Raw genomic sequence first — 10,446 nt, 5'->3', positions numbered from 1 at the left:
GGTCCATGCTGATGGAGGAGAGAGGCTGAGGCACGGGGCACAGACCTGCAGGAGCAAGTCCTGGTGGGGGTGAGCAGTCCCAGCCCACCTGGGGCACCTCCAATCTGCCTTCATGGAGGGGTTCTGCACCATTCAGTCACTCAGGTACAACACAGCTTGGCCAGATCAGACACTAGGAGGAAATTCTTTCCAGTGAGGGTGGGGAGACACTGGAATTGGTTGCCCAGGGAGGTCATGGATGAGCCCTCCCTGGAGGTGTTCAAGGCCAGGTTGGATGGGACCTTGAGCAACCTGTGCTGGTGGGAGGTGTCCCTGCCCATGGCACAGGGGTTGGAACTTTAAGGTCCCTTCCAAATAAACCCAGCCTGTGACTCTGTGACTTGTCACCAGCACCACACCACCTGCTGCTGGTCATGGTCAGCCCCTGCAAAGCAGCTCTGCAGTGTTTGTGTTGGTCCAGATGTCCCCAGAGTCCATCTTGCTGGAGTCACTGACCTGTGACACCGGGTGGTGCTGGGGCGGGGCTCCAGGACATGTCAGAAGAGTTTAGGATGCTGGCATTGTCCTGGGGTACCCATCATGGAGAGCTTGAAGCTTCCCAGAAGTCAAGACCACATTTCCAGGGCCAGGTTGTCCTTGAGCTTGTTTGTTCTAAGCATGATCCATCCCAGAGCTGCCAGGGAAGCTTCTTTCCTCCTTACATTCCAGGGTACAACAGGGATTGTGCTGCACTAACAGCAGCAGCCCAAGGACACCCTGGGAGAGCTGGCTGGTGGGGCAGCCATGGATGCACATCTCTGTGAAGGGGATGGCACCTTCAGGGCTGCAGGGAACCAGCACAGGGCTGTCCATGAGTCCCAAAAGATGTCCCCAACCTTCCAGCCTTACCCCACACTTGTGAGGGACTGAGTCTGCTCCACAACAGCAGCCTTTGTCCCTGCCTGCTCAGACCCTGTAAAGCACTGCCAGGGCACAGGGTTGAGCTGGCAGCTGCCCAGGACACTCTCCAGTCCCCCTGCAGTGGGGTTTGGGGATTCAGAGGCGGGCACAAGCCCAAGCCCTTCACACACCATCCTGCCTGGAGAGCCAGGAGGCCCCAGCCCAGGGAGTGGGGATCTATGCTGTGCCAAGGGTAGGTCCCAGCCAGGCTCCTCTGGCCAAGCCCTGCTCCTCGGTGGAGAAGGAGCTGCAGAGGCCAGGAATTTGTGTCCATAGACCATTGCAGGCTGAAAATCCTGGAGGCAGGAAGCTGGGGACTGAGGCTGGGAGTGGGAGGGAAGGGGGAATCCCAGCACCATTCTGCAGAGAGGCCTCTTTCAGGGCTTCTTCCCCAATCACCCTGAAACGCTCACAGTTGACCCTGGATGGCTCCAGGAGAGAAAAAATGAGGGTGGGCAAAACAAGGGACAGAGAAAAAAGGAGAGCAAAAACCAGGAGGTAAGGGAGGAGGCAGGAAAAAAGGGGGAAAAAAGAGTCAAAGAGGTAAAGAAGGAAAGAAGAGAGAAAAGCCAGAAGGAGGAAGGAAGGGGTTAGAGAACACAGGGGGAGGAAAAGAGAGCAAAGAAAATGCAAAGAAGAGGATGAAGAAGGAGGCAAAGAAAGGCACAAGTCAAGAAAAGAGCAAAGAAAAAGGGCAGAGGAGAAATAAAAAAGAAGGAGACAAAGAAAGGGGGAAAGAAGTGCCCAGGAAAAGAGGGTGGCACAGAAAGGGTTAAAGTAAGAAGGAAAAAATAACGAGGTAAAGAGAGATGGGGAAAGGGAGCAAAGAAGGGGACAGAGATACAAACAAGGAGTGAAGATGGGGACGAGGAAAGGAGCAAGGAAAGAAAGGGAAGGAACAAGGTAAAGAAAAAAATGGAGAAGGGGAACGAAAGGGAATCAAGAGGAAGAACTCAAAGAAGGGGTGAGGAAGGGTTAAAGAAAAGAGCGAGGGAAGAGAGGAGCAAAGGAGGAAGAGGGGTGGGGAAGGGGCAAACAAGGAAAGGAAGGGGACAAAGGAGGGAATACAGAGAAAGAAAAAGAAGAGGACAAGGAAAGAGAGGGGCAGGGAAAGACGCAGGGAAGGCTCAAAGGGGAGAACGAAAGGGGCAGAGAAAAGAAGGGGCAAAGAGCGGGGTGACAAGGGAAAGGGGGGAGGCGGGAACTGCTTTGCCGTGCGGAGGCCGGCCCCGTCCCGCCCCATCCCGGCCGTCGGAGAATCGAAACTATCGGTGCGCGGCCGCCTCCCACCGCGAAGCCCCTGCCTGTCCTCGCCGCACAGCCACTATGATGGAGCGGAGCCGGGCGCCCGGAGCGCCGCTGCCACCCTACGAGCCGCTGTCCGAGGGGCTGGATATGGAGGGTCTGCCGCGGAGCACCGTGGTGATGGTGGAGCCCTCGCCGGTGCCCCCACCCCGCGACCACTTCGCCTGGTCCCTCTGCACGATGCTCTACGGGAACATCTGCTGCCTGGGCTTCATGGCCCTCGTCTTCTCCGTGAAGGTGAAGGGGGGCCGGGGGACCGTAGGAGGGAGGGAAGATCACGGGCAATGGGGTGGGGGTTGGTCTGGGGGCCCCCACTGAGCCCCCCACACCAGGGAGACCCATAGATCCCATAGAGCCATCAGGTAGTCCCGTGGACCCTACAGAGCCCGCACCCTGGGGTGCTCCATGGAGCCCACAGAACCCTCAGGCTCAGGGAGACACGTGAACCCCACAGAGCCTCCAACCTCGAGGTGCCTCATGACCCCCACAGAGTCCCCATGGAGCTCACAGAGCTCCTAAGCCCATAGAGACCTGTGGACCCCTAGAGCTGTCAAGCCCATGGAGAGCCATGGACCCCACAGAGCCCCCAGCTTCATGTAGCAGCATGGACCTCACCAAGAGTGCCCAACAAACACTACAGAGCCCCCACTCCTCGGACACCTGGCCCCAGGGAGCCCTGACCCTGTCTGGAAGCTGTGGAGAAGGCAGTGGGGGCAGCTTGCCACCCCAGGGTACCCCCAGGTGTTTCGGGGAGCTCTGGATTGCATAGCCCCTCCAGCACCTCTCCTTACCCGGCTGCAGCCTGCAGTCCCTCAAGACCTTCCATGGGTTCCCCCCAGCCCCACCGACTCTCCCTTCTGCCTCCTCCAGTCCAGGGACCGCAAAGTCCTCAGAGACTACAGCGGAGCCCTCAGCTACGGCACCACCTCCAAGTACCTGAACATCACCGCCCTGCTGCTCAACATCTTCTTCGTCATCCTCCTCATCGCCCTGCTCGCCAGCGGCACCATCGTGGTGGCCAATTTCATCCACCAGGAGCAGAGCCTCTTCGATGGCCCCACTTAGCCCTTCCCCCCTCCGCCTGCCGCCAGCCCCCTCCTCCCTCAGGGCAGGGGGGGATGTCCTCCGTGCCACCCACCTGAGCCTGCTGGGCTCCTGTCCCACTTGCCTCGCTGCTTGATGTCCTCGCAGAGCCCTCTCCCCTGGCCCCCGCTGAAGTGCCTGGAGATGCCTCCCCGCGGCAGGAGCTGAGCACCCTGCGCTGGCTGCGGCAGAGGAACCTCTCTGCCTTTCTGCTTGCCGCTTCACGCCGACCTGGTAGCCCCAGGTGCCTTCGAGTGTAACCCTGAGGAGGAGGAGGATCAGAGAAACCTGGTCCAAATAAAGGTTTCTTTCACTCTTTTTCCTGGCTGGTTTTCACTTGGGGGTTCCCTCCCCAGCTTGGCTGGTTGAAAAATGTCCCTCAGGAAGTGCCTGGAGAGGGACATTGTGCACAGGGTGGCACAGATGGTGCTCAAGGACACACCAGGCTCAGTGAGCTCGGGTACTCACGGGCATGGGATGTAGGGAGCACCTCCCTTTTGCTGGAGTGACCCCAGGAGCAGCCCATCCTCACCAACCCTCAGGAGGGGCTAGGAGCAAGCAGGGCTGAGAGCTGTGCAAAGGGCTTGAGTAGGATGAGCTGGAACATGACTGGGGGCAGTGGGGGCCAGGAGAGGTCTCCAGAGGGAAGGGGGAGCAGGGAAGAAGGGAGTGTGGCTCCATCCCAAATGCCTTTGCTGCAGGAGAGAGCCTCACAGCTCAGCCCAGAGAGGGGACAGTGCTGGCACCAGTGGGCAATGGGGACACCAGCCAGGCAGGGCTGCTCCTGGGCTGAAGCATGGTGGAGACCCCCTCCTCCCCCCCTCCAGTGCTGTGCTGGCTTGGGCTGGGAGAGAGCACAGCTGGTGTGGGGTGATCTGGGGTTTGTGCTGGGACCTGCTGGGTGACTGGGATGGTTTTGTGGCTGCTGAGTGATGTTTGCACAGTCAATGGCTTCTGCTCCTCTCCCCACCAGTGAGTGTGCTGGGGGCTCACCAGGAGCTGGGAAGAGACACATCTGGGACAGCTGAGCCCAGTGGTCCACAGCAGCATTCCAGAGCGTGGGACATCATGCCTGAGCATATAAAGCTGGGGGAAGAGGGAAGGGGGAAGCCTTGGGGCAATGGTGTTTGTCTTCCCAGGTCCCTGGTGCATGGGATGGAGCCTGGCTCTGCAGAGGGCTGAGCCTGTGATGGGAAGGGGGACAATGAGCTTCCTGCTTTGCTTTGCTGCATGCACAGCACCTGCCTGACCTGCTCAGCTGCCTTTGTCTCAGCCCTGAGCCTTCTCACTTTGCCTTTCTGATTCTCCTTCCAGAGCAGCCATGTGGGCCAGCTTAAAACTGCAGCCCCCATCGAGGGTGGCAGGGCTGGCCGGGCAAGGGGCAGCAGCCCTCACGCCGCCAGAGCCACCAGCGTGTGGCATTCGGTTGCCCAACTTCAGCAGGGCCTGAAGTGACCTGGGGAAGACCTCACTGAAAACCGTGGCTGAGCTGAGCTGAACTGAGCTGAGCTGGCAGAGCTTCAAGTATGTGTTTGGCCAAGCTTCCCCTTCCCCAGCCCGCTGGAAGCCTTCCTGCTGCTCGCCCTCAGGCAGGCCGGGGTCCGCAGGCTGGGGTCCCAGGAGGAGTGGGGGAGACGCCTGGGTTGAACCCCACTCCCAGCAACACCAGGCTGCTGCCGGGAAGCCAGGCTCGCCAGCGAGAAGCCAGAAACGCCTTCCACAAACAGCAATTGTTTGTTGCAGAGTCCCTGGCAGGGACCTCCTGGTGAATCATTCATTCCTCTGCTCCTTCCCGTAAGAGCGGAGCAGCCCCTGCCGCTCTCTGGGGGCTGCTCGCTGCTCGCAGGGCACCACAGTGCCCACCAGATGGGGTCAAGCAGCCCCATCCAGACGCTGGCACGAGGGTTTGTAAGCGGGCAGCGGCTCCCTGCTCACAAGCAGCCCCCTGACCCTTCTTGGCTGCTCCGCGGCAGCTCTGGCAGCAGCCACGTCCCTTGCACAAGGGCTGGCGTCCTGTCCGCGGGGTCTGCTGCATCACAGCCACCCCTGCTCCAGCCTCTTCCTGCTTCCTGCCGCCCCCCGGGGACTCAGCCACATCCTGCCCGAATCTCACGGCACATTGCTGCCCAGGAGAATCTGATACCCATGGGGGCTGGCGCAGGGGTGTGGGCTCACTCTGCACCCCGAGAGCTCTTCCCCCTGCCTCAGTCATCCAACACAGGCATGAAGTCCTGGGGCGTGTCCTAGGGATGCTCCACAGCCACAGACCCCCCCAGGGGGTAACCATCTGACAGCCCTGTTGGGAGCAGGATGGAGCTGGGGAGGGAGAAGTAGCCCTCTGCACCATCCCCAAACCCTCCCCTGCCTCACCAAGGGGTGCCGGGGGGGGGGGGGGGGGCGGGGATGACACGAGGATGCCTCTCAGCTCCAGGTCCTGCCTGGGGAGGGGCTGGGTGGGACAGCAGGAATGGAGTGGACTTTGGAAGCAGGGAGAGCAAAGCCCTTTCTCTGCGGTAAAGCTACCTGATGCAGAGGCTGCTGCCCCCCAGCAGGGAGGGGCAGGGCAGCAGTGCTCCCAGGATGGAGCAGCAGGAGCCTGCTCTTCCAGCAGTCGCCTCAGGCTGTTGGCAAGCAGCCACCGAGCACTTGAGCTCTCAGCGCCTCCCCCCGGGGAGCAGCGAGGGCAGGACCTGTGGAACCCAGCGAGCTGCTCCCGAGCCAACTGAACGAGCCCCCCCAGCCCCCTGGTTCCACACTTGCCTTGCAGACCCCTCCCTTTTGGCATGCAAAAGCCACTCACCCTCCCCCTGCATGTCTCCTCCTGCACCCTCCTTCTAGCATGTGCCCCAAAAGTCATCATCCACCACATCCCCTGAACCCTGCCAGGAGCATCCCCAGGACCCCACGGGATGGGCTGTGGGTAGGAGTGGGGCTGAGCAGAGACACACAGACAGCAGCAGCAGCGAGGGCTGAACTTTGCCTCCCCTCTGGTTTGCTCAGGTGCCAGGGCAGATAACAGAACCGGGAGCAGAGATGGGGAGGAGGAGATTTCTGTGGGCAGCTGCTGCTGACCCTGGGAGGGGTGAGCCCCCAGCTGTGCTCCTGCTGAGGGGATGGGGAATGGGAGCTGTGGAGAAGGATCGACCCAGCCACACCTGGTCCTTGTGGCTGGTGCTTGCCTTTCTCTGGTACCCAGCATCCCAGGTGCCTTCACCTCTGGAGAAGCAGGTGGGGAGGTGGAGCACCATGGAGGGGCCTGGGGAGCCCACAGTGGGGAACCTCTTGCTGGCCTCCTTCAAGCAGCATTTTCAGCAGGCCTTGGGGCAGGAGGGTGGAAACCCCTTGGAATCCCCACGGAGCCCAAGCCCTCCATCCATCCCCTCGCCCACCCCCAGCAGCCTCCACACTTCCTGTGCTGATTCCTCAGCCACCACCACAGCCCTAACGAACCTCCCCGAGGAAACTAAAGGAAATCGATGACCTTTAACTGCCCGTGGGCCTGGGAAGGGTGACACTGGGGGCACCACTTTCAGTTCCAGGCTGTGAGCAGTGGCACAGCCACAAAACCTGCGTGCAGGGGGCAGAGACCTTCGCTTGTGGCTGGCCCAAGCCCTCTGCTCTTCCTGCGTGGGGAACCCCCCGCTCCTCGGGGGCATGCCAGGGCTTGGTTCCTCTGCAGCAGCCTCTCCCTCCGCCTGCAGGATCTGAGTGCCCAGCAGGAAGGATGCTGCTGTGTGATAAGCACACAGAGTTTGTCACTCCTGCACCTTGGTGGTTTGGGGATTTTTGACCTGAATGTTTTGTTCCCTCCCTGCTGCTTTCTTGAAGCTTCCTTCTCTCTCTTCCCACCCCTCGGTCTTCTGTGACAACCACAAGAGCCCATGGTGGCTGCAAGACCTCATCAAGGAAGCTGAAACCAGAGGAAGGGGAAAATGCTCAGAGCTCAGCTGGAGCCCCCGGGGCCGGGTGACCCCCAGCTCACTGCAGCCGGCCTTGGCCTCTGGGGGTGGGGATCGAGCCCTTGGGGGGGGGTTGCAGCTGTGGAGAGTGTCTCAGGGGGCTGATCCCCACCACTGGCACATCCTCCTGTGCCACAGGCTCCTGCTGCTGCCCAGCTGGAGGGCAAAAAGCAAAGGGGAGGGGGTAAGGAATGTCCTATGGCATCCCCTGCCCCTTGGGCATCCTCCTCCACCTCCCCCAGCCTGGTCCTAGGCCCTCAGCCTGCCCAGGGAGCCCACCCTACAGCCTGCCCCCCGAGACAGCCAGTGCCCCCACCCCGGGCACAGCGTGGTGGCCACACCCTGGCAGTCCTTCCTCTCGCCTATAACCATCCTGGATGCCAGCGCCCCTGCCTGGTGCCAGGCTGCCATGGAGAGCTTCCCCCAGCCTGTCAGCATCACCATGCAGCCCTGTGCCAGGGCTGTGCCAGGCCCTCCAGCCACCACCTTCGGCCCCACCATCACCACCTGTGCCCATCCACAGCCTGTGCCAAGCCCCCAGGACTTTGTGCTCTGGTCCTTCTTCACCACCTTCTTCTGCAACCCCTTCTGCCTGGGCTTCCTGGCACTCACCTTCTCCATCAAGGTAAGGGGCAGGTCACCCCCATCTCACCACAGCCCTGCCTGCCTCGGGGTCCTACCTGCTGCCTGCACCCATCCCAGGGCTCCCTGATCCCTTCTCTTCCTTCCCCATCTCAGCCCCTCCTGCTCCACCAAATCCCAACTCACCTCGTCCTGCCTGTTCCCTTCTGCCCCAGCTTACCCCAAAGCCCTCCATCTGCACCCCACTCCCCTTCCTTCTCTGCAGATCCTCCCTCCCTCCCTCCTGCAGCACCCAGCCCCACGCTCGGGATCCCTAGCACAGCCACCCTTCCAGAGCCACCCACCCTCCTTCAGTCCCTTGGGAAAGGAGGATCCAGAGAGTTTGGCTCATCCTGAGGTCTGCCCACCTCACCCAGGGGTGGGTGGGGGGCTCCTTTGGGACCTTTCTCCCCACTCCCACCGCACAAGAGGCAGTCCTCAGCACCCTGAGGCTGAGCTCAAGGCAAATAAAGCCTCTCTCGACCACTCTCCTTGGCAGTGTCATGCTCTGGGGTTTGGGAGGTGTCATTTCTCCCCTCAGAGGGCTGGGGCTAACCCAGACCTCAGGCATGTGTTCCTGCAGTCCCTGCCCAAGGGCTCAGTAGCGGCCGGGGGGGGTCCCCAACTTTCCTGGTGCCCATCTGCTCCTCATGCCAGCATCCTGAAGTCATCCTCAAGCCTTCACCCCCCCCCGCCCCACCTCCGTGCCATCTCTGCCCACTTTGCTGCCAAGGGAGCAGCTTTTCAAAGGGGCTTCTGAGTCCCCAGAGACCCCTCGGAGTTCCCTCGGAGTCCTCAAGGTTTCCTGTTGCCTCCAACGCCCCTTTGAGCCCCCTCAGTGTCCCCAGTGCCACTCCCGAGGAGGGGCTGAGCCTCGGTGGGGGCCCTGCTCGCCCGGGCCCGTCCTTTCCGACGGGCGGCGGGGGCGGTGCGGGGCCGATCCCGTTGTCCCGGGCGTGCCGGGGTCGGTTCATTACCGCGGCGCTGCAGCCCTCGGCTCCCGGCTCGGCTCGGCTCGGCCATGAAACCGAAGCAAGTGGAAGTCTCCATCCCGCTACAGCCCCCCGCGCCCGGGACGGCCGCTGCCGCCGGCCCCGACGGCCAGCCCCGGGACTACGTGCTGTGGGCGCTGCTCAACGTGCTGCTGGGCTCCTCGCTCGCCTACCTCGGCTGCTGCTGCTTCCCTGCGCTCGTCTACTCCATCAAGGTGAGCGGCGGGGCGGCGCAGGGACCCCCACCTGCCACCGCCGCTCCAGCTTAGCCTGGGATTCCCCAGCCAGCCGCTCCCGAGACCCCCGAACCAGCCCCTCCCCCGCAGGACCCCCGAACCAGCCCCTCTCTAGACCCTCGAACCAGCTGCCCCAGGAATTCCCCAGTCAGCTCCTCCCGGGATCCCCGAATTACCTATTCCAGGGACCCTCCAAATCAGCTCATCCGGGGACCCCCAATTCAGTTCCTCCAGAGACCCTCCGAGCCAGACCAGCCTCCAGCGCTAACACAGCCCAGGACCCCTGACATGTCCCACCCGCTGCTCGACCTCCCCCAGCCTGACCAGAACCAGCCCAGCTCAGAGCTTTCCCTCCCCTCAGAAGCTCCTGGTGCCCCCCTGCTCTGCCCTAGTCCACCTCAGACCCCTCTCCCATCCCAGCCCCCAATCTGATCTCCTACCCCAGACCTCTCTGATGCCACTCCTGCCTTAGCGCCCCCCCCCTCCAGTCTATTCCTTGCCCTGTGAGCAGTGCCTGGTTGCTTCACTCCTTGCCCTGGGGCAATGCATCCCTGGGGGTCCAGCAGCACCTTGCAGGGCCTCCAGCCAGCTCCCCGCCGCGGCTAAAGCCCCCATTTGCCCCCACAGGCCCGTGACTGCAAGGTGCTGGGGGACCTGGAGGGTGCCCGGCGGCATGGTGCCCGTGCCAAGACGCTGAACATCATCGGCTCCGTTCTCCTGGTCCTCAGCGTGGTGATCATCGCTGCCATCTTCTTCTCTGCCTTCACCAGAACTCCCTGAACCGCACACGGCACAGCCACCGACCTGCTTGCTGCCCCCCGGGATGCTTCTCCTCCCCCCTTGCCCTCTTCCTCCCAGCATGTCCCCACTTCGGCTGCGTGGCACGGGGGGAGAGGGAGCGAAGCCCTGTGCCCCTCGCTGCCCACAGCCCTGGGTGTCCTGTCCCAGCCTGGCAGGGGATGGCTGCTCCACGCTGGGGTGCGGCAGACAGCGCTCCTCTTTTCCCTGCCGCTGTGCCTCGGCTGGGAGCTGTGACAGCCTCCCTGGTCACCGCGACAGCCTCCCTGGTCACTGCATGCACAAATAAAGCTCCTCCTGCCCGAGCCCCTCGCCTGTCGCCTTATTCACAGTGGGGAAGAAAAGAGTCCTAATGCATCTCCTCCCCTTCCTCCTCCTCCTCCCCCCGCTGCCTGCTCCGTGGCTCTCTGCCTCCATTCCTGCCGGGGTGCAGATTTCAGCCCACATCCAAGATAAATTTCTCCTTAAAAGTTTAGGGCTGGCAGAAGGAGGAAAAAAACCCAAACCATCTCG

At 62.0% G+C, this 10,446-nt stretch overlaps 2 protein-coding genes across 2 annotated transcripts; both read left to right on the top strand.

Moving 5' to 3' along the window:
* The first annotated feature begins 1,999 nt into the window (after nucleotides 1–1,999).
* LOC137446125 (dispanin subfamily A member 2b-like) lies at nucleotides 2,000–3,645 on the top strand. The gene is made up of 2 exons (XM_068148494.1): nucleotides 2,000–2,481; nucleotides 3,115–3,645. The coding sequence occupies exons 1-2, from the start codon at nucleotides 2,266–2,268 to the stop codon at nucleotides 3,307–3,309; spliced, it is 411 nt and encodes a 136-aa protein (XP_068004595.1). The 5' UTR covers nucleotides 2,000–2,265; the 3' UTR covers nucleotides 3,310–3,645.
* Nucleotides 3,646–8,802: 5,157 nt separating this feature from the next.
* On the top strand, nucleotides 8,803–10,238 carry LOC137446124 (interferon-induced transmembrane protein 5-like). The gene is made up of 2 exons (XM_068148493.1): nucleotides 8,803–9,114; nucleotides 9,763–10,238. Exons 1-2 carry the CDS (start codon nucleotides 8,929–8,931, stop codon nucleotides 9,913–9,915), a joined length of 339 nt encoding a protein of 112 aa, XP_068004594.1. The 5' UTR covers nucleotides 8,803–8,928; the 3' UTR covers nucleotides 9,916–10,238.
* The last annotated feature ends 208 nt before the right edge of the window (nucleotides 10,239–10,446 follow it).

Source organism: Melanerpes formicivorus, unplaced genomic scaffold (assembly GCF_026170545.1).
Source record: "Melanerpes formicivorus ecotype bairdi unplaced genomic scaffold, bMelFor1.0.p_v2 SCAF_16, whole genome shotgun sequence".
NCBI classification, from domain to species: domain Eukaryota; kingdom Metazoa; phylum Chordata; class Aves; order Piciformes; family Picidae; genus Melanerpes; species Melanerpes formicivorus.
The sequence above is the reverse complement of the archived record's forward strand: the minus strand, read 5'-3'. Positions and strand labels throughout refer to the sequence as shown.

Bases quoted from the DNA above. Each gene is read 5' to 3' on its own strand.
- LOC137446124 (XM_068148493.1), top strand. From the start codon at position 8,929: ATGAAACCGAAGCAAGTGGAAGTCTCCATCCCGCTACAGCCCCCCGCG. The intron at 9,115-9,762 runs GTGAGCGGCGGG...TTGCCCCCACAG, and splicing joins CGCTCGTCTACTCCATCAAG to GCCCGTGACTGCAAGGTGCT.
- LOC137446125 (XM_068148494.1), top strand. From the start codon at position 2,266: ATGATGGAGCGGAGCCGGGCGCCCGGAGCGCCGCTGCCACCCTACGAG. The intron at 2,482-3,114 runs GTGAAGGGGGGC...TGCCTCCTCCAG, and splicing joins CCCTCGTCTTCTCCGTGAAG to TCCAGGGACCGCAAAGTCCT.